Source organism: Penicillium paradoxum, assembly GCF_028828445.1.
Source record: "Penicillium paradoxum strain IBT 22861 chromosome Unknown utg000002l_segment0_segment0, whole genome shotgun sequence".
Taxonomy (NCBI): domain Eukaryota; kingdom Fungi; phylum Ascomycota; class Eurotiomycetes; order Eurotiales; family Aspergillaceae; genus Penicillium; species Penicillium paradoxum.
The window spans coordinates 3,981,301-4,002,628 of NW_026643180.1; the positions used below are offsets into that span (position 1 = coordinate 3,981,301).

A 21,328-nucleotide genomic window follows, 5' to 3' on the forward strand; every position below is an offset into this window, starting at 1 on the left:
AAGCAAGTCATCAAATCCAGGCCACAGTCCAGTCTGAATCGGCTGAAGTATATAGCTCTGTAGGAAGCAAGGACTGGATAGGATTGGCCTAGACCTAAAAAGATCATACTCCCATCGTGAAGTCATGCTCAATGCCCGGTGTCACACTGGCAATGAACTTGAGGAATACAACGAGGTATTGATCCACTCGGATGGCAACCTGTTCTTCCTCGTCGTGCTGAAGCATCTCCCACTCATCACCGCTAGGTTGGGCTTGCTGCTGATCCCCAAGTGACATACGTTGGGTCTCATCCACCAAGCCCTCTAGTCCCCCGCCTGCGCGGAGAACACGGTTGGCTTCCTCGCGTGACTGTGTCTGCCGGAGCTTCTCGCGGCGGAGTTTGAGAGCAGCATCCGCACGATCCAAAAGTGTTTTCATTACAGATGCATGGCGGCATGGGTGCACACTGGCCATTTTAACGCTGTTATCGAACCAAGGGAAGTCCTCCAGCGTCACAGTCTTGTCCTTGTAGTCACCGACGATATCCTCCATCATCAGGTGTGGCTTGAGTGGTTCGGATGGTGACTCATATCCGGAAAGATAGAGTCGGGGGGTGCGGTAAAAGTTCGAGTAGGTGATGTAGAGGGTATAAGTGCGGAGAGATCTATAGAGATGATCAGTTACCGGCCAAACAGAGAACAGGCGTTTTACAAAGAACAATAAACGGAAATGCAGTAAAATTCACTTACTCTTTAGTTCCTCGAATGATGGCTTCGTCGTCATCATCTTCATCTTCCATATCTGGGATTTCATCGTCATCTTCTTGCTCGCCCAGGTTTCCTGATTCATCGACTGTTCGCACGTCACGAAGCCGAGCTTCTTGTTTATCACGGTCCGCTTCGGCATCGCGCCCACCACCAGTCCGCAACCACCCATCCTCTCCATCTCCAGATGTTGTGCCTTCGCCGCCATCACCGCCGGAGAGGAAATCCCTCACAATCTCGTCCTCGAGCCCAGCATCTCCGGCAAAGTTATCGTTAAGTCTCCGATGACACGGCACACCACGGGTTACCAAGAACTGCTTGTTATCCGGAAGATAGGACACTCGTTTCGCAGGACTTGATGCATCGGCCCATGCCCATGTGGGGAATTTGTAAACTAGATAATCTCCGGCGAGAACAAACTCCTCCGGAGTGATTTGGCCGGTGTTGCGGAAGGTGGAAGTACGCGAGACTGGAGCGAGGCGGTCCCGCCAGGTCGATAGTGTAGAATGTAGGATATTCATCGTCGTAGGTATGAGTGAAGAAAGCGAAAGCAATACAAGCGGGGGAGGTAAATGATAAGCGGTGGAGCACATGATCCGCCCCGCGTGAGCTTCGTCATTCTGAAAGCTGGCACGTGATGGCAGTAAAAACCCCTTTTACTTCTCCGATCAATAAACGTGCTCGGATTAGGGGTTAGAAAGAATTGAGATTTAACCTAGAAATATCTGAATGGGAGTGGAGAGTAGAGAGAAGCGTAGCTATGGCGGAAATATACCAATGCAATGGTCTTTTCGGGGCTATTGTGACAATGAGATAATCTTGCCTATAACATAGTCAACGTTTGTTCAGGAAAAAAGGGCAGATTACGACATGCAGTATGGCCGATTAATATATGTATATTAATACCTTCCTTACTATCTATATCAAAGGGAATTTGGCGACGAATGGTCACTCATTGCCGTATCCAATATCACCCTAAAGGATCTACTTAAGACTGTAAATTTGTTATGGCCCTAGAGTAGTTATAATAGTCCACCTATATAGTAGGCATTTGTACTGGCCTTTTTATACTTTGATAGGCCTAAATCTACGATACAGATGAAAATCCTTGAAGTCGACTATGGAAAAGCGGGTGGGTTGCGAGCTTCCATCACGGCCAGACCTGTATAGATCGGACTTTGCCACGGTGGAGCGTCTCTGTTAACAGAGTTGACATCTCCACCGAAGATATCTCTATATATACCCGATACGCACATGACGAGTAAATAGACCAGCGTCGTCGACTTTGATATCTGGGTTGTTCAAAGAAAGCAAAAATCAAATCCGGTGGATTCCTGACAGGCAGCGAACGTGATCATCACTCATGGCACCTGTCCAGTGAATCTTGTGACAGTTTCGCAACCACATCACATGGTTGGATGAGAGACGGGCTTAGTGATAAAAACCATGGAAGAAGGTACGATACCCAAATTCATTGTGCTTGAACCGAGTTAACTTATGATGGCAAGGTGGACAATCTCCAAACTAGTCTGTCTGCGTGGTGATGACTCCAATACTATGAAACCCCATGCAGAGAGCCTTGCACGCAAAATTACGTATGGCGGATCTGTTCAGGATGAAATTCACACTCCGTTGCCCGGGGTGGATGTCTCTGGATATGACGCGGTGATTAGAGCTGAATGGACCTTTAGCTGTCCGTTAATTCCCCAAGAGCAACCATGGAATCTGATGGTGATGAATGCAATGATCGACCGCAAAAAGGGATCTATTTCTGTCGAAGATCACCACTTCGCAGGGCTATGAAACCTAATTATCCTTCTAGGGTTACCTATATCAGAAGCTCAAGATGAGGAAGGGCTTAAGCATACGGTATTACAGTACTCCAAATGGGGATCTGATGCTTGATTAAGAAGAATACAAGCCCTCTGCCTATGAATATTCTTTCTACTGTATCTAGTTACGATAGATCGATCTGCCTAAGCTCCTCCTTTACATAATAGATTCAACCAGTGGGAAGAACCTGCAGTTTTCCCCCTAAAGCAAGTCCCCAATCAACTGCAATAAGAAGTCCATCCCTCTTCCAGATTCCTATTATCAAGTCAATACAGGTGATTCGATTGATTGTTCGCAAAGGCCGCCTCTCCTGCAGCAGAATAATGACTCGTAAGACATGGTGAATCAGTCTTGGAAGTACATATGTCTGCTTTCACTGGCATATGCTGGAACTTGACACACAAATTGGTGCAATTCCCCTTGTGGCAATGTCTGTTTCAATGGGCTAGATACATAATGTACAACCCTAGCTGCACCATACAAGTATATGCTAGGTAATGTTTGCTACGCGTAGATGCCTTTGTTTGATATAGCCCTTATGGCCTATAAATTGATAGCCTGCCATTTGCTTCTCTACAAAGTCCACATTCTCCGTTTTCCATCCTTTCAATCATCTACCTACTTCACGGTCTGCGGCATTCAGCTCTTCGTCCACTACATCGGCATCAAACTTGTTATTGGATACCTCATAACGAAGCAGAGTCAGATCTTCTAGTTGGATATTCACTCAATCCCTTCATAAGCATGACAGGCCGCGGAAACCGGCGGCCCCTGGGCTTTACAATCAATCGAGGTGAATCGAATGACTTCGCAAGGCAAGACCAAACCCACAAGATTTGCATGCAATTCCAGCGTGGAAATTGTCGCTATGGCTCAACTTGCAAGTTCTCTCATGATCTGACAAGAGCTATCGGATCACAATCCGCTGCGCCCACAAACAATCCCACTGTTGATGATTCGAGTGCTCGGCAACGATATTTTGACTGGAAGAAGATCCTTAGAAATGATTTCATCACTCTCAGATATTCCCGGAGAAAGGACGAGGAGATCTTTCAACTTTGGGAAGGCGCTCTTGGTATTCTTGACAGTGAAAATACTGGAGACCATCAACTTCTTGCCCGAGACATGGTTGATGATAGACTCGGTGGGCACGCGTTTATTCTGGCAACGCTTGATACCGTCGGCCAAAATGCAAACCAAACGATTCGCCCCCATGTTGAGCCATTTCTCAAGGTCATCACTCATCCTGCTCTATTGGACTGTCTCTCTGTTGATTCATTTGTTGGCACCATGTACGCAACCTTCGGCGGCCCGAATGGCGATCGAGCAATCGGCTTTTTGGAAAGCGTTTGCCGTTGTATGATCAACAGCTGCGACCTAAACAGTAACAATCAGGCCGTTGTTACTCCAGAAATGATGAAGCTACTGCTGAAAACTCTCTACCAGCTTCTGCACAGAGTCAGAGGAGCACGGTTCCATGCTGGACTTGCTCCACTGCTTGATTCTCTACATGGATTGGCCCATAAAAGCGCGAATGCATGCTCCAAGGCCGACCTTGATGCACTTGAGAACAGAATAGAAGTCATGCGCACAGTGGTTGCAAACGCAAACCGTAGCCTTCTTCCTGCCAAGGCTCCCGAGGAGAATATCAACCGCACTGGGTTACCCCAATCGTCATTTCCAATGGATGCAGAGATCCCCGGCGGCAGACACGACAATGACCTTACGGAAATCTCCCAGATTCGAATTCTTCCAACTCACGGCGAAATCGTGAGCCAGCATTCGGAATATCTACCATCCACGAACTTCTCTCTGCCGCATTTCATCAGTGACCCCCTTCTGAGATATGTCGACTCTACATTCCGGCTGCTACGCCATGACATCTTCGGTTCCGCCAAAGATGTGCTTCGAGATCTAATTCAGCAGGACAATCAAAGTCATTACCTCTCCGGCAAAGATAGTAGGGCACATATCTATATGAAATCTCGTATCCAGTATGTGTTCATCAATGAAAGAAAAGACCTTGAAGCGATTATCTCTTTTGCTGCCCCGCTAGGACTGCACAAAAGGGCATCCGCCGAGCGATGCAAATGGTGGAAGGAATCAAACCGACTAGAAGAGGGAAGTCTGGTTTGTTTTCTGACTAACGAAGGCACCCGTAAAAGGCTCCTTTTCTTTGAGGTTACAGTTAAGAATACGTCTCAGGACAACAAGGACAAGGGAAAGAGCAATCTTGTCTCTTCTCAGCATTTGCCCAGTATTACCGTGAAGCTTGCGATATGTTCCCGGGCAGAACTGGATCTGCTTGGTGAGATTTACAGCGAAAGTATCGAGGGCATTCTGGTGGAATTCCATGGTCTTATCCCTGCAACATTTACCCCTATTCTCAGAAACCTCTAACGAGTTCAGAGTGAGGGCTATCTGCCGTTCCAGAGATGGATCTTGCCCCGCTAGGATGGGGATAAACACAGCAACAATATACCCCCGCCGGCCTATGCTCAAAAGCCAGGGTTTGTATTTCCTCTGACTCGTATTACAAAGAATCAATTTCGTGAGGTTCAACTGGACCCCAGTATTCCGGAATCTCTTGACATCAAGGAACTGGAGGGTTTGACTGGTCTCGACCGAGGCCAGTGCGTGGGACTTGTTGCCGCCCTCACTCGAGAATATGCCCTTATTCAAGGTCCACCAGGCACTGGAAAGTCGTATCTGGGTGTCAAGCTTGTTCAGGTTCTACTCGCCGTCAAAGCACAGGCGAAACTTGGTCCCATTGTTGTGATGTGAGTGTTATCCTGCAGGTCCCGAGGACCACTCGACAACCTTCTCAAAAACTACTAAATATCGACTAACCTTCTCATATAACAGATGTTACACCAATCATGCCCTAGATCAGTTTTTGAAACATCTCCTCGCTATCGGTATACTCATGATCATACGCATTGGCGGCCGCAGCCAGGCCATTGAGCTTGAGGGCAAGAACCTGCGCGTTGTTAGCAAGGAGATCGGCAAGACGAGAGTAGAGTCGCAAACTCTCGGAGAAAAATACAATGGACTCGATGAATGTATGAAAATTGCTGGATATTCTATGAAGCCTTTACATCAATCTCGAAAGGGCCCAAGCTGGAAAGGAATGCAGTATTTTCTGCGCCGCAAATTGCCCTTGATACACAGACAGTTCGACCCGATAGATGAGGGGGGATATGAAACAGTGATTGTAGATCCATTGTTACACTGGCTGGGCAAGAAATCACCGAATTTGTCAAGTTCCGAGACTGAGTATGAGGTTGGCGACGAGCGCTTGGCCGAGTTGACGCGTACAGCCGAGCAAAATATCTATCAACTCACAAAATCGGAGCGCCTTACTCTTGCAACGAGCTGGTTCAAGCAGTGGTGTGAAGACGAAAACGCCTCACTTTTCGAGGCAGTAGATCAATCTGAAGGTCTGCGTCAAGAAATCAACGATGTTCATGAAGAACTCAACCGACGAGCCCTGGTTAAAGCCGATGTGGTAGGCATCACCACAACATCCCTTGCTCGACATACCAAGACATTGCGTCGCATAGGGGCCAAGGTCATCATATGCGAAGAGGCAGCAGAGGTCATGGAGGCTCATGTCATCTCATCTCTTATACCAGGCGTTGAGCACTTCATCCAGATTGGCGATCATCGGCAGCTGCGACCACAAATTCAGAATTACTCACTTAGCCTTGAGTCATCGTCTGGAAGGGCATGGCAATTGGACCGAAGTCAGTTTGAGAGACGCGCTGTCGGCGAGCCAGGCCTCGCTCCTGCACCTGTCGCACAACTGAATGTGCAGCGAAGAATGAGACCTGAGATTTCGCAACTCATCAGAAGGGTCTACCCAAAGCTTCAAGACCACGAGAGCGTTAATGGTTTACCCAATGTCGTCGGAATGCGCGATAATCTCTTCTGGCTAGACCATCGTTATGATGAGGACTCAAGGGAAGACGACATTCGTGTGAAATCACACAGCAATCAATGGGAGGTTGACATGGCTACCGCCCTTGTGCGCCATCTTGTTCGACAAGGAGAGTACACAAGCAAGGATATTGCCCTTCTAACTCCCTACACAGGTCAATTACGGAAGCTTAGGGCGTCTTTGAGCAAGGACTTTGAGATTTGTCTCAGCGAGCGCGATCTGGAGACCTTGGCAGCCGAGGGGACGGAAAGCGAAATGGCTAATACACCCCAAGAAGAGCTACGCATACCGATCGAAAGAAGGACATTACTTCAAACTCTCCGTCTCGCTACGGTTGACAATTTCCAGGGTGAAGAGGCGAAAGTGATCGTTGTGTCGCTAGTTCGGGGCAACCCGAAACAGAAAGTTGGTTTTCTACGCACCGAAAACCGCATCAACGTGCTTCTCAGTCGAGCGCAGCATGGCATGTATTTGATTGGAAATTCCGAGACGTACCTCAATGTCCCAATGTGGGCCGATGTTCACGCTCAGCTCGCTCACAAGAAGGCTGTAGGTACGGGACTGGCTCTCTGCTGCAGCCGCCATCCAGAAACACCTATCATCTGCTCCGAGCCTCACGACTTTGAGAAGAAAAGCCCTGAAGGTGGCTGCGATCTCCCCTGCACCCGGCGACTCGAGCCATGCGGCCATCAATGTCAAGCCAAGTGTCATTCATCATTCATGCACGATGGTTTCGCATGCTGCAAGCCCTGCCCTCGTATTCGACAGACCTGCGATCATGGATGTCCCAAGCTGTGCGGTGAGAACTGTGGTCTTTGCATGGTTCAGATACCTAACGTGATACTCCCTTGTGGTCATGTTAAAAAGACGCTCAGATGCCACCAGATGGGCAACTTGGCAGCCATCGAGTGTAATTTTGAAGTTGATAAGATCGTGCCGAAGTGTGGACATACAATCCAAGTCAGCTGTTTCGTGGATGTCACGTCCGAGAAGTTCCATTGTCCTCAGCCATGTACCGAAATCCTTGGCTGCGGTCACATTTGTGGAGGGGTTTGCGGCAAATGTCTGAAGAAAGACGATGCTGGGGTAGTATCGTTCGCGCATCCGAGGTGCACAACAAAATGCGAACGTCCTCACGGTGTCTGCAATCACAGATGTCTCAAGTTATGCCATGATGGTGAAGTTTGTGGCAGTTGTGAAGCAAAATGCGAGGTAACTTCGTCCACAGTCCCCCGTCTACCACTGTTGGCCACCTGTAAATGCTAACAATAATAAGGTTCGATGCTCCCACTCATCCTGTGACTCAACATGCGGAAAGGCATGCGCACCATGTATCGAGAAATGCACCTGGTTCTGTTCTCATCAAGGCTCCTGCTCCATGCCTTGCGCAGCACCATGTGACCGACTTCCTTGCGACGAGCGTTGCGATAAGATCCTAGACTGTGGTCATCAGTGTCCAAGTCTTTGTGGGGAGAACTGCCCAAGCGAGCTATGTCAGGAATGTGGTGACAAGCCAGATGCCCGCGTCGATCTGCTCGAATGGAAACTCTACTCTGAGATTGACCTCGACGAGAGTCCCATTGTCGTGCTTGGATGTGGCCACTTCTTCACGAATGAGTCAGTTGATGGCTTAGTTGGCCTAGATGGTGTGTATACACGGGATAAATCTGGCAATTTTGACGGCCTTCGGGACATCTCTGCTTCACTTGCCAGTACCATACCTTCATGTCCGGACTGCAAGCAGCCCATTCGCCAATTTGTAACAAAGCGATACAATCGTGTCATCAATCGAGCTGTGATGGATGAAACGTGCAAGCGGTTCTTGACTAAAGGACGTGCTGACCTCGGAGACCTTGATTCTCGTTTGACTACGTTGGAAAACACACTCAAAGTCAGAAGTCCGAAGATGGTACTCAGAAATAGAACAGAGGGGCTGTTCCGAGCGAGATATGGGCCACTTACTTCCCTTTCAATGGAAGCTGCAGTCCTGAGTAAAAATATGGATGCAGAGAACCAGCCAACAAAGAGGCTCATGGATGCAATCGCTTCATGTCAGAAACCATCAGGCAATGAGGATTCTTCCATCGCCAATCGACTTGATAGACTCAGAATATCAACGCCAAAATCTGACAATCAGATAACTCTTGGGGCCCGACTGATTTCTATCAAGGCCCGAGAAATCGTTCTCAGTGACAAATTCAGAATGTTGAGTTCTTCAAGGACCAGGTCGGCAATGGATAGTACCCGGCTGCCTGGTTCTACAGTTGTGTTCCTAGAGGATTCTCAGGCCTTGATCCTTCAAGCTAGGAGTGCCAGCCTCTCCCGCATCGTCATTGCAGCAACACTCGCATTTGCGAAGGTTTCCCAGCTGGATGGATGGTATTATCGCACTTATGCAGGTCGTTCAACAGACAAGCCTGCTTCAGAAACAAAGAAAGAGATAGGGTTGGAATCACTTGCGAGTCGCAGAGACATCACCCGTGGCTACCTTGCCGATGCTGAGCATCTGTGCGACAACCTGGGCGATTGTAAGGAGCTTCGAGAGAGCCTCCAGGAGATGGTTCGTCAATTTGAGGGCCCGCGATATGAAGAGGTAACACCAGAGGAAATTGCGTCTATCAAGAGCGCCATGGTCACTGGGTATGGAGGCTTCGCGACGAATTCTGGCCACTGGTACAATTGTGTCAACGGACATCCTGTGAGTTCAATTTACTAAGTTTCACTCAAATTTCCTCTCCGCCACAGTTACAAAGCTGACATTTTGATTTTCTTTTCTTCCAGTTTGCCGTTGGCGAATGTGGTATGCCGATGGAGCTGGCGAAATGCTCTGAATGTGGAGCGGGTATTGGAGGACAAAGTCATCAGCCTGTTGCGGGTGTCTCACGAGCGACTGAGATGGAATAAAAGACCACAAATATTGTCGACTGGTTCGAGTTTGGGTAGTTGGAGCTTGAATATCAGTCAGAGATGGTCCTTTGCACATGATTCCTGTTTCTCGTTGCGTGCAGCATGTACCTGCTGTCAGTGTTCAATGTATCTATCTCTTCTGGTACCCGGGGACACGCTAACACGAGGAAGCGATCAGTTACAAATAAAGAATATATGAACAAATCAAGCCGTCTTTTCAACTTGAGTCGCATGTCATTCCCGCACCCGCCAAGGTAGGTAGCCAAAGGAGATTCAGTGATTCGGGTTGAACAATACACAGCCAGCAATGATAATGGGATATATTTCATGACAACTAAACTCAATTGGATAGTATCATAGAGGTCTCAACCTAGGGAGACAGGGCAACAAGGCAGGATACGCATTTGCCGTGTGGGTTTAACTTGTCATATGTTGTTGAGCGATGAATGGTTCGATACTGCGCAAACCGCAATCTTCTAGCCACGTTCTTGTAGAAGGGACTGCGTTGGAGGTTGAGTCTGGTCCCTGAGATCTGTTCTGGGTTCCAACTTGGATCTGGGAAGCCTCCTGGTGGGCCGTTGATTTCCCGCAGTAAGCACATCTTGCTGCCCGCTGCGGTAGATGATCTAGCAATTAGTTTGGTAGCTTAAACCAGCACACCCTCTTCGAGCCGTCCTTTCAGAGGCTGGGATTTAGGAGAAAGTCAAACCAAGCTCATTCCCCCTCCTCCATCATCCGTCTTTGCTGTATTTCGGCTTCCACCTCATCTACTACCATAGGAATGGATCTGCCTTTCCATTGACTGACCTCCGCCCGCATAAAGCCTTCGGTGCTCTTCATACCTACGACCAAAAAGCCTAGCTCTTCACGATCAACGTCAAAGACCTCCCACCATTCACTGTCCACAAGCTTAACCCCCTCCTCTCGTGCAGCAAGATAGATGGCTGCCACAGCGAGGGCATTCGGTTGGTGTGTGACATAGAGAAGTTGAGGCGAGAGCAGTGCCGCGTTTAGATGTTGAATGACACGTTGAGCAACAGCGGGCTTTGCCACGCCTAAGGTTTGGAGATATGTCAAAGCAATGGCATGGGGTAGGGCGACATGTGTATCGAAGCCGAGCGTGCGGAGGATGACGGTCTCAACGCGGAGGAGAACCAGACGCGCGGACTGATAGCCGCCCTCGGACAGAATATACGTTTCGGGTGATGGAGGGGTCTCGGGAGCCCCACCATGCTTCACAAACCACAATGGCGAGGCATCTTTTGAGAGGAGGAATGTGTAGACATTGAGGACGGAACGCGGGGAGGTTGGTTGGAAGGAAAGCTTGGCTGTCAGGTACAGGGCGGCGGCTGATACATCCTGCTCCAGTTAGTAAACCAAAATGGAAAATCGAGGATTTCAGAAGCTGCGCCTACCTTAACCGAATAGATCCGCAGGCTGCCTCCATCCCCACCGAGCCAAAACCGCGTGAAGATTACGATCGCCTGGGCAATGATGTCTTGCGACAGGTGTAGGAGGACGCCGGCGGTTTGGGTGAGCTGGGCGCCCGCACAGCGAATGGAGGTCTCGAGATCAGACGGGACACCGTCAATGGAGGATGAAGAATTTGATAATTGATCGGGCGTTGCCAGGGCATTCGACAAATGCTTTAGCCCGTTGGGGAACATGATGCCGGGATTTGCAGAGAGAACGTGCAATGACGCAGATCCTCGTGCAGCTAAAACCATGCACAGCGGGAGCGGGACTCAAAGTCGACGATGACGGTATTAAACTCGGAAGAAGCTTAGTGGGAGGCGACGATATTAATTCGCGACGTATTTCCGGAGCATCAGCTTGGAAAGGAAGATTCAGTGGATCGCGGAGGTGGAGAGAGCTCCAGGCCGTTCAGCCACCGCTATTTCATTGCCCCAGCCTCTTGCTTTCTTGCACATCTCCATTATTTTTGGACTTTTCGGTTTCAAACCCCTCCCCCAAGTTCTTAGCTCGATGCTGTGAAACGCCGAATCCTCGGTGAAACTACTTCTTGTATATTGTTCATTCGACCTTGTATATATCCCCTCAGGGGCTCGTTTCGTCCGTCGTGATCGGCCTTGTACTTCTCCCTACTGCAGAACCCCCCTCGCCAGGTTGCACACCAACGCCACATTGGGCCTGAATCGACGTGGCATTACCATCTTGTCTGCTTGCTGAGTCCACAGAGCCCTCCAGAACATGTCCTCTGACCCCTCTGAGACACCTGGTACCCTACATTCCGATGGAGCGGACCCCCACGAGACCGTTGCCTTGACGCCCCCAAGACCGTTGGTCACCCTGACCTCGCGGCCTCGCTCGCATAATCCGTCTTCACATCGTCGGGCAAACACTGAATATATTGCAAAACCACCCCTAATTGACGAGGGCATCGAAGACACCCTATCGGATCGCTCAAAGAATACCCCCTGGACAGAAACCTTCCCGAGGAAGAAGTTAGAAGCAAGGGCCAGGGTGTTATCAGACTGGTTCCAGGGGAAATCAGAACCAGTGGAGTTGGGACTGAAAATGGGCACCAACGGTGGTCCAGAGGTGACGAGGATGGATTCCCGTCCAACCCCAGCATCCATGACACACAAAAGACAACATTCAACCCCAGTGATGAATCGCTTTTCATTTTTCGGCCTGCGACGAGAACCCAGCAAACCTAATTTCCCAGAGCCCGCAGATGATGAATTCCTGAACCTAGATATCACTGCCGCCCTCTCATTACCCGCAACAGACAATACCAACGATGAGGCACTGGATGCCCTACGAGATCATGTCGACAAGGTGTTGCGACGGATGCAAGAGGCCTATAAGCAACGCACATTCGCCATGCACCAGGCCTCGGCAGATAAGAATGAGAGGCAGGAGGAGCTCGAAGAAACTCGCGCCCGAGTCGATCATCTAAAGATGCAGCTGGACGGCATGGCCGCCAAGGTGCTCGATCAAGAGAAAGCCATGCAGGCCATGGCCGAGGAGTTAGAGCAAGAAAGAGAAATGCGAAAGACAGAGGAATTCCGCAATCACAGTCGGGAAATCTGTACCGTCGATGAGGACATCCCATCCATGGTGCTCCAAACTCCTCGGCGTGGTGGCAAGCGGGCTAGCCATAGCACCTTCACCAGCGACTCAGGCTTCGAGTCCGGTGATGAGAGCGTTGTCGATAGCATATTCTCACAGCGTGAGAGTGTCGAGTCTCCCACGTCCATGTTGACAGGGCCGTCTCCTAGTATCTCGCAGGTCGCCCTGTCTGCGCCGACTGGTGCGGCACCAATGCCCACAATCCAGAAGAATCTGGTTGCAGTCACTAGTGCACCACCCCCTGCACGTTCATCAACGTACGATCGGGTGCTGAAAGGTCTTGCTTCAACGCGCTTAGGTAGCTCTTTCACTGGTGGCAACACCCCCAATTGCACCATCTGCTATGGCGTGCCGGCATCCGAAGCCTGGAGTGTGATGGGGGTCCTGCAAGAGGAGAATCGGGGGCTGAAGACGCGTTTGGGAGAACTCGAGGTGGTCATTGATGATTGCCTGGGTCTCGTGGGTCCTTGAATGGGGATTTTCTTTCGCAGCCTTACACAATGTTGACCTCATGGGGTGTCTATATAGAATGCTGGCATACATTTACAGGACCAATGGAGTTAAGATATTTATTCAGGCAGATTTGATAGCCAAAACACAAAAGACTGAGCCCGAATTCTACCCCGTAAAACTGTTATAGACCCTGGGCTGTTCTCCATATGGATCATGTATTTAGTACCGTGGCCTCTGGAGTGTGGGGATAGCTTGGAGCACCGGTGTTTTGTTGGGGGTACACGACACATCGGCTCTGGAACTCATGAGAGGGAATAAAAAGGACCAGAGAATTGAATTGCAGCTCAGATCAGTGCCATGATCATTCTAAATCCATTGTTGTCCTTTTCGTTGGTTGACTCACTGGTAAAGTGGTGTTGCGGGCGAAGACCAAGTGGCCTTAATTAGCGCGGAAGCGAAAAGTGGCCAGCGAACCTCTTCTGTCTTCTTCTTCCCTCCTCTCCCCCAATCTCCTTCAACCCCAACCCTTCTCCTTTTGTTTTATTTTTCTTAATATTTCCCTTCCATTCCTTTAGCTGGTTCTCGACTCCAGCTTTCTTTACTTCTTTAGACGGATTGGGAGGAAGATAGTCATCATGAGCGGCCGTGAGTCCCCGAACCCTCGCCTTGCACGCGATCGCGACAATCCGTCTCGAATCGATCTCAATGGATCATAAAATGCTGATGGAGGATCACAGTACGCTTCCTTGACTTGATCAAGCCCTTCACGCCCCTCCTCCCGGAGGTGGCAGCTCCAGAGACCAAGGTCCCCTTCAACCAGAAGTTGATGTGGACTGGTGTACGTCGCCCTGAATATGCGCTCTCCGCGCAACATTGGCATAGGTGCTAATGAATCTACTTTGCAGTTGACTCTGATGATCTTCCTGGTCATGAGCCAAATGCCTCTTTACGGCATCGTCTCCTCCGACACTTCGGACCCCCTGTACTGGCTCCGTATGATGTTGGCCAGTAACCGGGGTACTCTGATGGAGCTGGGTATCACCCCTATCATCTCCTCCGGCATGGTTTTCCAGGTATGCGATCGCAGAACACTCTTCAGCTGATATTCGCGAGAATCGTACTGACAGGTCTTGTTTTCTAGCTCCTTGCCGGTACCCACCTCATCGATGTCAACCTTGACCTGAAGACCGACCGCGAGCTCTACCAGACCGCCCAGAAACTCTTCGCCATCATTCTGTCTTTCGGCCAGGCCTGCGTTTACGTCCTGACTGGTCTCTACGGCCAGCCTAGCGATCTCGGTGCCGGTATCTGTGTTCTCCTGATTGTCCAGCTCGTTGTTGCCGGTCTTGTTGTTATTCTGCTTGACGAGCTCCTCCAGAAGGGCTACGGTCTGGGCAGCGGTATCTCTCTGTTCATTGCCACCAACATTTGCGAGTCCATTGTCTGGAAGGCCTTCTCCCCCACGACCATCAACACTGGCCGTGGCCCCGAGTTCGAGGGCGCCATCATTGCTCTCTTCCACCTTCTTCTGACCTGGCCCGACAAGCAGCGCGCCCTGTACGAGGCTTTCTACCGCCAGAACCTGCCCAACGTCATGAACCTCCTGGCCACTCTCCTCGTCTTCGCCGCTGTGATCTACCTCCAGGGCTTCCGTGTTGAGATCCCCGTCAAGTCTTCCCGCCAGCGTGGCATGCGCGGCTCTTACCCCGTCCGCCTCTTCTACACCTCCAACATGCCCATCATGCTCCAGTCCGCTCTCTGCTCCAACATCTTCCTTATCAGTCAGATGCTGTACTCCCGCTTCTCCGAGAACATCCTGGTACAGCTCCTCGGAGTTTGGGAGCCCCGTGAGGGATCTGCCCAGCTTTACGCCTCCTCCGGTATCGCTTACTACATGTCTCCTCCTCTTAACTTCAAGGAGGCTCTCCTCGATCCCATCCACACTGCTGTCTATATCACCTTCATGCTTGTCGCTTGTGCCCTCTTCTCCAAGACCTGGATTGAGGTTTCCGGCTCCGCTCCCCGTGACGTTGCCAAGCAGCTCAAGGACCAGGGTCTCGTCATGTCTGGTCACCGTGAGCAGAGCATGTACAAGGAGCTGAAGCGCGTTATCCCCACCGCTGCCGCCTTTGGTGGTGCCTGCATTGGTGCTCTGTCCGTCGCCTCCGATCTCCTCGGTGCCCTCGGCAGCGGTACTGGTATTCTCCTTGCCGTGACGTAAGTTCCCCTGCTGCTCTCTCAAACTCGTTCTTCTCAGCTAACAGTCTAATACAGCATCATCTATGGCTACTTCGAAATTGCCGCCCGTGAGGGTGACATTGGCGCTGGCCTTAAGGGTCTCGTCCCCGGCAGCTAAACGAGTCTGTCCGTATTTTCACGAGCAGCATGACATAGGATCATGGTCCTTTGCAACCTCTGTTTAGTTTTTCTATCTTTTCTTTTTTTCTGACCATTGTTTCTTATACTCTGGGGGTGAATGGATCGGTTTCCTCTAGAATGGTTGGATTGGAACACTGTTCGCTTGATCTTCAATCGTGTGGATTAATTCCCCGCCGATGAACTTCCCGGACTCCGGGGTCCTCTGCATGTTGACAAAATCATGTCAACATTCTATGCCGACGGGCCAAGCATATAGGTCCAATCCGACTCGATAGATGGTACCGAGTGATGAAACGTGCCCCGTTTAGGGTCTGTAACCATATCTGTCTAGAAAAACCAAAATCATATATTCAACTTCCCATGGTCCCCTATTGCTCGTCATAGAGGTACTCTTCTCCCTAGTATTATCCCGTACTACGTTATTATAGACCTGTTCGCTCTCAAGCATCTCTAAACCCGAAATAATCACTTTGATTTAACAATCCTCCGAAGTCATGCTAATATATATCTTTTAAGTACGGTAGTCACCGTTGATAGTCACATACTCGTGACTGAAATCACAGAACCAGTAAACAGCATCCTCACCACCGCATCCAGCAGCACCCTTCTCACCACCACCGAGATCAATCTCGATCACAAGATCTTCATCCTGCAGAATAGTGCTGGCCCGCTCCTCATCAACAGTCTCAGGCTCACCATTGACCAACAGCTTCAAGTCAGCACTTCCATCCACAGGACGGAAGCTAACAGAAGTGCGCTCAGGAACGACAACACCGTCGGCAACACCCTGGGTATAACCAACCGCACACAGAATACGGCCCCAGTTAGCATCCTTGCCGTAGAGAGCAGTCTTCACAAGCGGGGACCGGGCAATGGTAGAAGCAATCTGGCGCGCAGACTCATAGTCAGGCGAGTTGCGCACGCGCACAGTAACGAACTTCGTAGCGCCCTCGCCATCGCGCACAACCAGCTGCGACAGCTCCTGCGCGAAGTCAGTCACTACGCCCTGCAGCGCGGTGTAGTCGGCGCTGGGGGAGGAGCCGGGCGCGCGCACGGTCTCGCCGCCTGCGGCACCGTTCGCGAGCACGGCGATCGTGTCGTTGGTGCTGGTGTCGCCGTCGATGGAGATCGAGTTGAAGGATCGCGACACGGCGTGCTTCAGGATCGACTGGAGCGCGGCGGGCTCGACGGCGGCGTCGGTGCAGAGAACGCCCAGGAGCGTGGCCATGTTAGGGTGGATCATGCCGGCGCCTTTGGTCATGCCTGCGAGGCTGTAGGTGCGGTCGGGGGAGGAGGGCAGGGTGAAGGTGCGCGAGAGGAGCTTGGGGAATGTGTCTGTGGTGCAGATGGCGCGGGCGGTGGTGAGCCATGCGTCGTGGGAGGAGGCCAGGGTTGAGTGCGCGGTTGGGATGCGGTCGATGATCTTTGAGATCGGGAGACTGGGATTACTCGTTAGTGACGGCGCACTCGTTTTTCGTGGATTCGCTTCTAGATGGTGAATCGTGCGTAGACTTACCGCTGTCCAATGACACCGGTGCTCATCACCAGCGAGCTGTCGTTCTCGACACCATTGCACTCATCCACTTTTCGACCCATCTGCACTGCGTCCTCGAGGCCGCCCTTGCCGGTGACGGCATTGGCGCATCCGGAGTTGATCACGACTGCCCGGATGCCACTGCCTTTGCGGCTTTGCAGGGTCTTCTTGCTGACCTGCACAGGCGCAGCCTGGAACTTGTTGGTTGTGAACACCGCGGCGGCAGAGCATGGCGTCTCGGAGGCGATCAATGCGAGATCGGGGAAGCGGGTGTTGGAGGCCTTAACGCCCACGTAGGTGCCAGACACCTTGAATCCCTTGGGGTAGGTACCGGTTGTGGGGATGTAGCGCTGCTTGGAGGCCGGAATGGCCATGTCCAACGGTGCGGAGTAGCATCGCACTTGGCCCTTGAGCATGCGGGCAAGGGAGGTCGCCATGGTAGCGGATTGAGTGGTGGGAATCATGTGTGGGAGTTGTCTATGGCAATTGCCAGCTCAAAGACACAGCGGGACTTATAACAGCTATTGAGGTGCTCTTGTGAGTCACTTGGGAGTCACTTGGAAGGGAAAAAAAGTACCCGGCTTCGGAAGCTCCCCACTCGGCAACTCAGCGCGCAGGATGAGCCCACTCGGAATTGCAATTGAGCTGTTGTAATTTAGATGAGATGGCTTGTATTTACTCAAACGAAGCTTTAAGATCTAGTTCGATGGGCACTTTATATACATTCTTACATGGCTCGAGCCAATTAATGAGCCAAAAGTATTCTGGACGTAACACGCGCACGCTAGATATATTCTCATACCAATTGATGCGATCTCAGAAGATCCAAGGTGGAGAATTAGCTACTACCCAGTTACGAGTATTGAAACGGTTAAACTCAAGTGCAAAGAGTGAAGTATGTAGTCGATGCTCGTCGCTATACCTCCAGGGCTGGAACTGGCGGAGTCGGAGAAACCCATCCGCTCCAACAATTTATTCCCTTCGACGAAGACCTCAAGACCTTCGATAATTAAGCCCGGAGCATTCATTCCAGTGTCAGACCAGCACCTCCCTGCAATTCCAACGCGACCTCGAATTTATCCCCAGCAAAGCCTCCCCTTGCGTCCCGACCCTGTACACATTCTCCGAATCTGATGGTACTGTTGATTCCCTTCTCTTTCGCGTCTCCGCGACTCTATGCTGACTAGATCATCATGAAGCGTAAGCTTTCAAACGCTGGCGAGCAGCCGCAAGTCTCGACCCCAAAGAGAAAGCGATCGGCCCTAGAACAATCCGATGGCGCCGTGAACGGCCTCGCGCCTATCCCCGAGAGCCCGAACGGCGAGCTTTCCCCGTCGCAACAGGACCACTCAACACCACAAAAGACGACAGGGTTATCCGCGACGCCATTGCAGCAGTCTGGTCTCAAGACGCCTACCCATAAATCCAAGGCTCGCGGCTTGTTCGCTACGCCTACCAAACCAAAGTCCGCAATCGCGTCAACCCCATCTCGAGTGAAGAATGCAGACCGATCTGCACGGAAGAAGAGTGCGCGAGTGCTTTTCGAGCAGGACGAGGATGCTGCATGGGATGGATCGGAGCGACTAGCGGAAGAGATCCTACGTGGGGAGGAACCAGACAATGACAAAGCAGATCAGCCTCTGGCGGAGAGCATAGAGCCCGAAGGTGCGGAAGATGCCCCAGAGAAGGGGGTAAAACAACCTAAGCGCCGTGCTGGACGACCCAAAGGCGCGAGAAACAAGCGCTCCCCAACACCCGAAGGCGAGCTTCCTGCACACGAACGATACTTCTTCCAGAACCGTGCCGGTCCTGTCAAGACCTCGAATGCGAACCTCAACAAAGTAACGCTGTTAACGCATGAGGAATATTTCGAGAAACTTGGTCAATACGTGGATCCGTGCAAGGAGGAGAAGGAATACTTGCAGTCTTTGCATCACCGATCTTTCCCACAGTGGGCGTTCGAGTTCGACGAAGGCTTCAACATCTGCTTGTTTGGCTATGGCTCTAAGCGCAAGCTGACTGACGAATTCGCGGGGTGGATTTACGAACACTATCTCTCATCTACTACGACTCCCGCTATTGTTATGGTCAATGGTTACACACCAGGCATCTCTATCCGAACAATCTTTGCTACGATCGTTGCAGCCGTGATGGGTGATGATGCACCGTCAAAACTAGGCGCGCAACCAACAGAAGTTCTTGAGCTATTACAATCCGCGCTCAATTCGCGTAAGGAGCCCGTCACGGTTGTGATCAACTCGATCGACGCTCCGCCTTTGCGCCGCGCAGCGAATCAAGCGCTCCTTGCCCGTCTGGCTGCAACTCCGCTCATCCGGCTTCTCGTCACAGCCGATACTCCCAACTTCGCTGTTATGTGGGATATCAGTCTGCGTGATCAGATGAATTTTGTCTTCCACGATTGTACGACCTTCTTACCGTTCTCGGCTGAAGCCGATGTCGTCGAGGAAGTCAACGCTCTTCTTGGTCGCAAGGGCCGCCGCGTCGGTGGTAAAGATGGCGTGGGCTTCGTGCTCAAGAGTCTTCCTGAGAATGCACGCAACCTATATCGCGTGTTGCTGACAGAATTGATTACTATACTGGACGACGGTCACCAGTCGGACGACGAAGGCGCAGCAGAGGGCGGCAAGCCTGGCGATGATGGTGGTATTGAGTTCCGTCTCCTTTACCAGAAGGCAACGGAGGAATTCGTTGCTTCGTCAGAGATGATGTTCCGCACTCTTCTGAAGGAGTTCCACGACCACCAGATGATCACATCACGCATGGATGCCAGTGGAACGGAGATACTCGGTGTTCCACTCTCCCGAGATGAAATGGAGGGCGTGCTGGAAGATCTGGTACTGGGGTAGCGTAGATTCCCCCTTATATTTGGTGTGGAATAGATCAAGACTCATGATACCCCTGTACGAATGAACTTTTTACCAATTTTAATCGAGCATCCAACAACCATTTGTGTCCTTCACACATAGGAAAAACCAACATTGTAATGTTTGAGAGTATACACAGGCAGCATCGGGGTTCTATCCAACCGGATAAGATCTAAAAGTTCGCAAACGCCGCCATCGCCATCATAGTACCAAAACTCATCTTGAACGTCCGGTGCTCACTCATAGCACGACGCAGATCAACCCGCTTAACATATTTCTGAATTCGGTTGATCGGAAGAATATTGTATCCCTTGGATGCGGCGTACTACGCACAATGGAAACAAAGAGTGTTAGCGCCGCCGTAAATATAACTATGACCAATAGCGGATCCAAAATCCAATCCTGTCGCAGAAGCTTATACTAACCTCAATAAAGACCACTCCCATGCCCAAAATTACCACCAAGGCCTTGGAAAACGCCCGCAACCCAACGCCGGCGACAAGCCCCAACACACTTCCCAAACTGACCTGGCGCATTGTCTCGGCGTTTAGCATCCCAGTCCGCTTGCTCCGAACCTGCTGCTGCCCCACGGATTCGGAAGGGTGCGCAGGGTTCACAGTCCACCCCGAGTCCTTATCGAAGACGGATTTTTCATACACTGGGGGTGGCTCTGCATAGTCACATCGCATTGGAGGAGCGCGGAAGGGTGACAAAGGGTGCATGGTTGCGGCAGAGAGCCCGATGCCTACGCCTAGACCGAGGCGGAGAAGCGTTGCAGGTGTGTGTGTGAATAGTTTGAAAGACATGGTGTCTGTTTTGGCTTAGTATCTCTGCGATTGGAGTGTTGGAGGCTTGGAAATGGGAGGTGTCTGCGGTTGCGGAGGAAGCTCTCTTGGTTTTGAAGCCGATAAGATACGTGACGTCATGGATCGCCGAGGGCATCCATGGCCCTCACCTAGGCAGGGTTTGAGGCTCTTTGAGAAAACCCCGGACCTAGCGGCTAGCTTATTCTTGTTGAGACTACAATAGCATCTACGATGCGTGGTTCACTGTGAGACATGCAGGTGTATATAAGGGCATAAAGAGATCCATGTATCTTCATGTGGTTAGATTGATAAGGACATATATCAATGCACTGTGTATGGGATCCTTGCTCTTTCAAGCTGCAAAAGCAAGGAATAGACGCAGGTAAGTAGGCAAGACGTGCATAGGGCTGCTATATAGCCTGGCTGTCTTTGATCAAGCGTCTCTCCTGCCCACTTGGGATCGAGTCAGGTATCAGTTATGAGTCATATTAAGAAGATGAGGTCAATGTGGAGCCTTTCTCTGTTTTGTACACTACGCAAATACTCATTTAGCTATACGATCGGTTCGGTAGAAGGGCATCTCGCCTCCTAGATTAGGCAGTTATCTCACCCCTCCATGCCAAGGGCCAAGCATTCCAAGGTTGCCCGTATGTAACAAGGTGACCAATAATTACAACCCAAGCCCCGTCCTTCCTGAGAAAGCAGGCGGTCTGCTCTACACCGGAAATCTCCTCGGAAAACAAGACGATGC

General features: G+C 50.9%; 8 protein-coding genes across 8 annotated transcripts; 4 read left to right on the forward strand and 4 right to left on the reverse strand.

The window, feature by feature from the left end:
• Window positions 1-103: 103 nt before the first annotated feature.
• On the reverse strand, window positions 104-1,265 carry N7457_001419 (ATG3/ATG10 family protein; the record flags this gene model as incomplete). The annotated part of the gene is made up of 2 exons (XM_057172465.1): window positions 104-644; window positions 730-1,265. The coding sequence occupies 2 exons, from the start codon at window positions 1,263-1,265 to the stop codon at window positions 104-106; spliced, it is 1,077 nt and encodes a 358-aa protein (XP_057036368.1).
• A 2,056-nt stretch (window positions 1,266-3,321) lies between these two features.
• On the forward strand, window positions 3,322-9,421 carry N7457_001420 (uncharacterized protein; the record flags this gene model as incomplete). Its single annotated transcript, XM_057172466.1, is given in 6 exon segments — window positions 3,322-4,885; window positions 4,899-4,987; window positions 5,032-5,357; window positions 5,443-7,729; window positions 7,794-9,215; window positions 9,299-9,421. The coding sequence occupies 6 exon segments, from the start codon at window positions 3,322-3,324 to the stop codon at window positions 9,419-9,421; spliced, it is 5,811 nt and encodes a 1,936-aa protein (XP_057036369.1).
• Window positions 9,422-10,138: 717 nt separating this feature from the next.
• Window positions 10,139-11,091, reverse strand: N7457_001421 (putative cyclin; the record flags this gene model as incomplete). The annotated part of the gene is made up of 2 exons (XM_057172467.1): window positions 10,139-10,783; window positions 10,840-11,091. 2 exons carry the CDS (start codon window positions 11,089-11,091, stop codon window positions 10,139-10,141), a joined length of 897 nt encoding a protein of 298 aa, XP_057036370.1.
• Window positions 11,092-11,635: 544 nt separating this feature from the next.
• On the forward strand, window positions 11,636-12,991 carry N7457_001422 (uncharacterized protein; the record flags this gene model as incomplete). The annotated part of the gene is made up of 1 exon (XM_057172468.1): window positions 11,636-12,991. One exon carries the CDS (start codon window positions 11,636-11,638, stop codon window positions 12,989-12,991), a length of 1,356 nt encoding a protein of 451 aa, XP_057036371.1.
• Window positions 12,992-13,608: 617 nt separating this feature from the next.
• On the forward strand, window positions 13,609-15,329 carry N7457_001423 (translocon subunit SEC61; the record flags this gene model as incomplete). Its single annotated transcript, XM_057172469.1, has 5 exons — window positions 13,609-13,618; window positions 13,711-13,811; window positions 13,879-14,046; window positions 14,115-15,190; window positions 15,248-15,329. 5 exons carry the CDS (start codon window positions 13,609-13,611, stop codon window positions 15,327-15,329), a joined length of 1,437 nt encoding a protein of 478 aa, XP_057036372.1.
• Window positions 15,330-15,863: 534 nt separating this feature from the next.
• Window positions 15,864-17,323, reverse strand: N7457_001424 (bifunctional ornithine acetyltransferase/N-acetylglutamate synthase; the record flags this gene model as incomplete). The annotated part of the gene is made up of 2 exons (XM_057172470.1): window positions 15,864-16,791; window positions 16,869-17,323. The coding sequence occupies 2 exons, from the start codon at window positions 17,321-17,323 to the stop codon at window positions 15,864-15,866; spliced, it is 1,383 nt and encodes a 460-aa protein (XP_057036373.1).
• A 756-nt stretch (window positions 17,324-18,079) lies between these two features.
• Window positions 18,080-19,753, forward strand: N7457_001425 (origin recognition complex subunit 2; the record flags this gene model as incomplete). Its single annotated transcript, XM_057172471.1, has 1 exon — window positions 18,080-19,753. One exon carries the CDS (start codon window positions 18,080-18,082, stop codon window positions 19,751-19,753), a length of 1,674 nt encoding a protein of 557 aa, XP_057036374.1.
• Window positions 19,754-19,943: 190 nt separating this feature from the next.
• Window positions 19,944-20,577, reverse strand: N7457_001426 (uncharacterized protein; the record flags this gene model as incomplete). Its single annotated transcript, XM_057172472.1, has 2 exons — window positions 19,944-20,096; window positions 20,197-20,577. The coding sequence occupies 2 exons, from the start codon at window positions 20,575-20,577 to the stop codon at window positions 19,944-19,946; spliced, it is 534 nt and encodes a 177-aa protein (XP_057036375.1).
• Window positions 20,578-21,328: the final 751 nt, after the last annotated feature.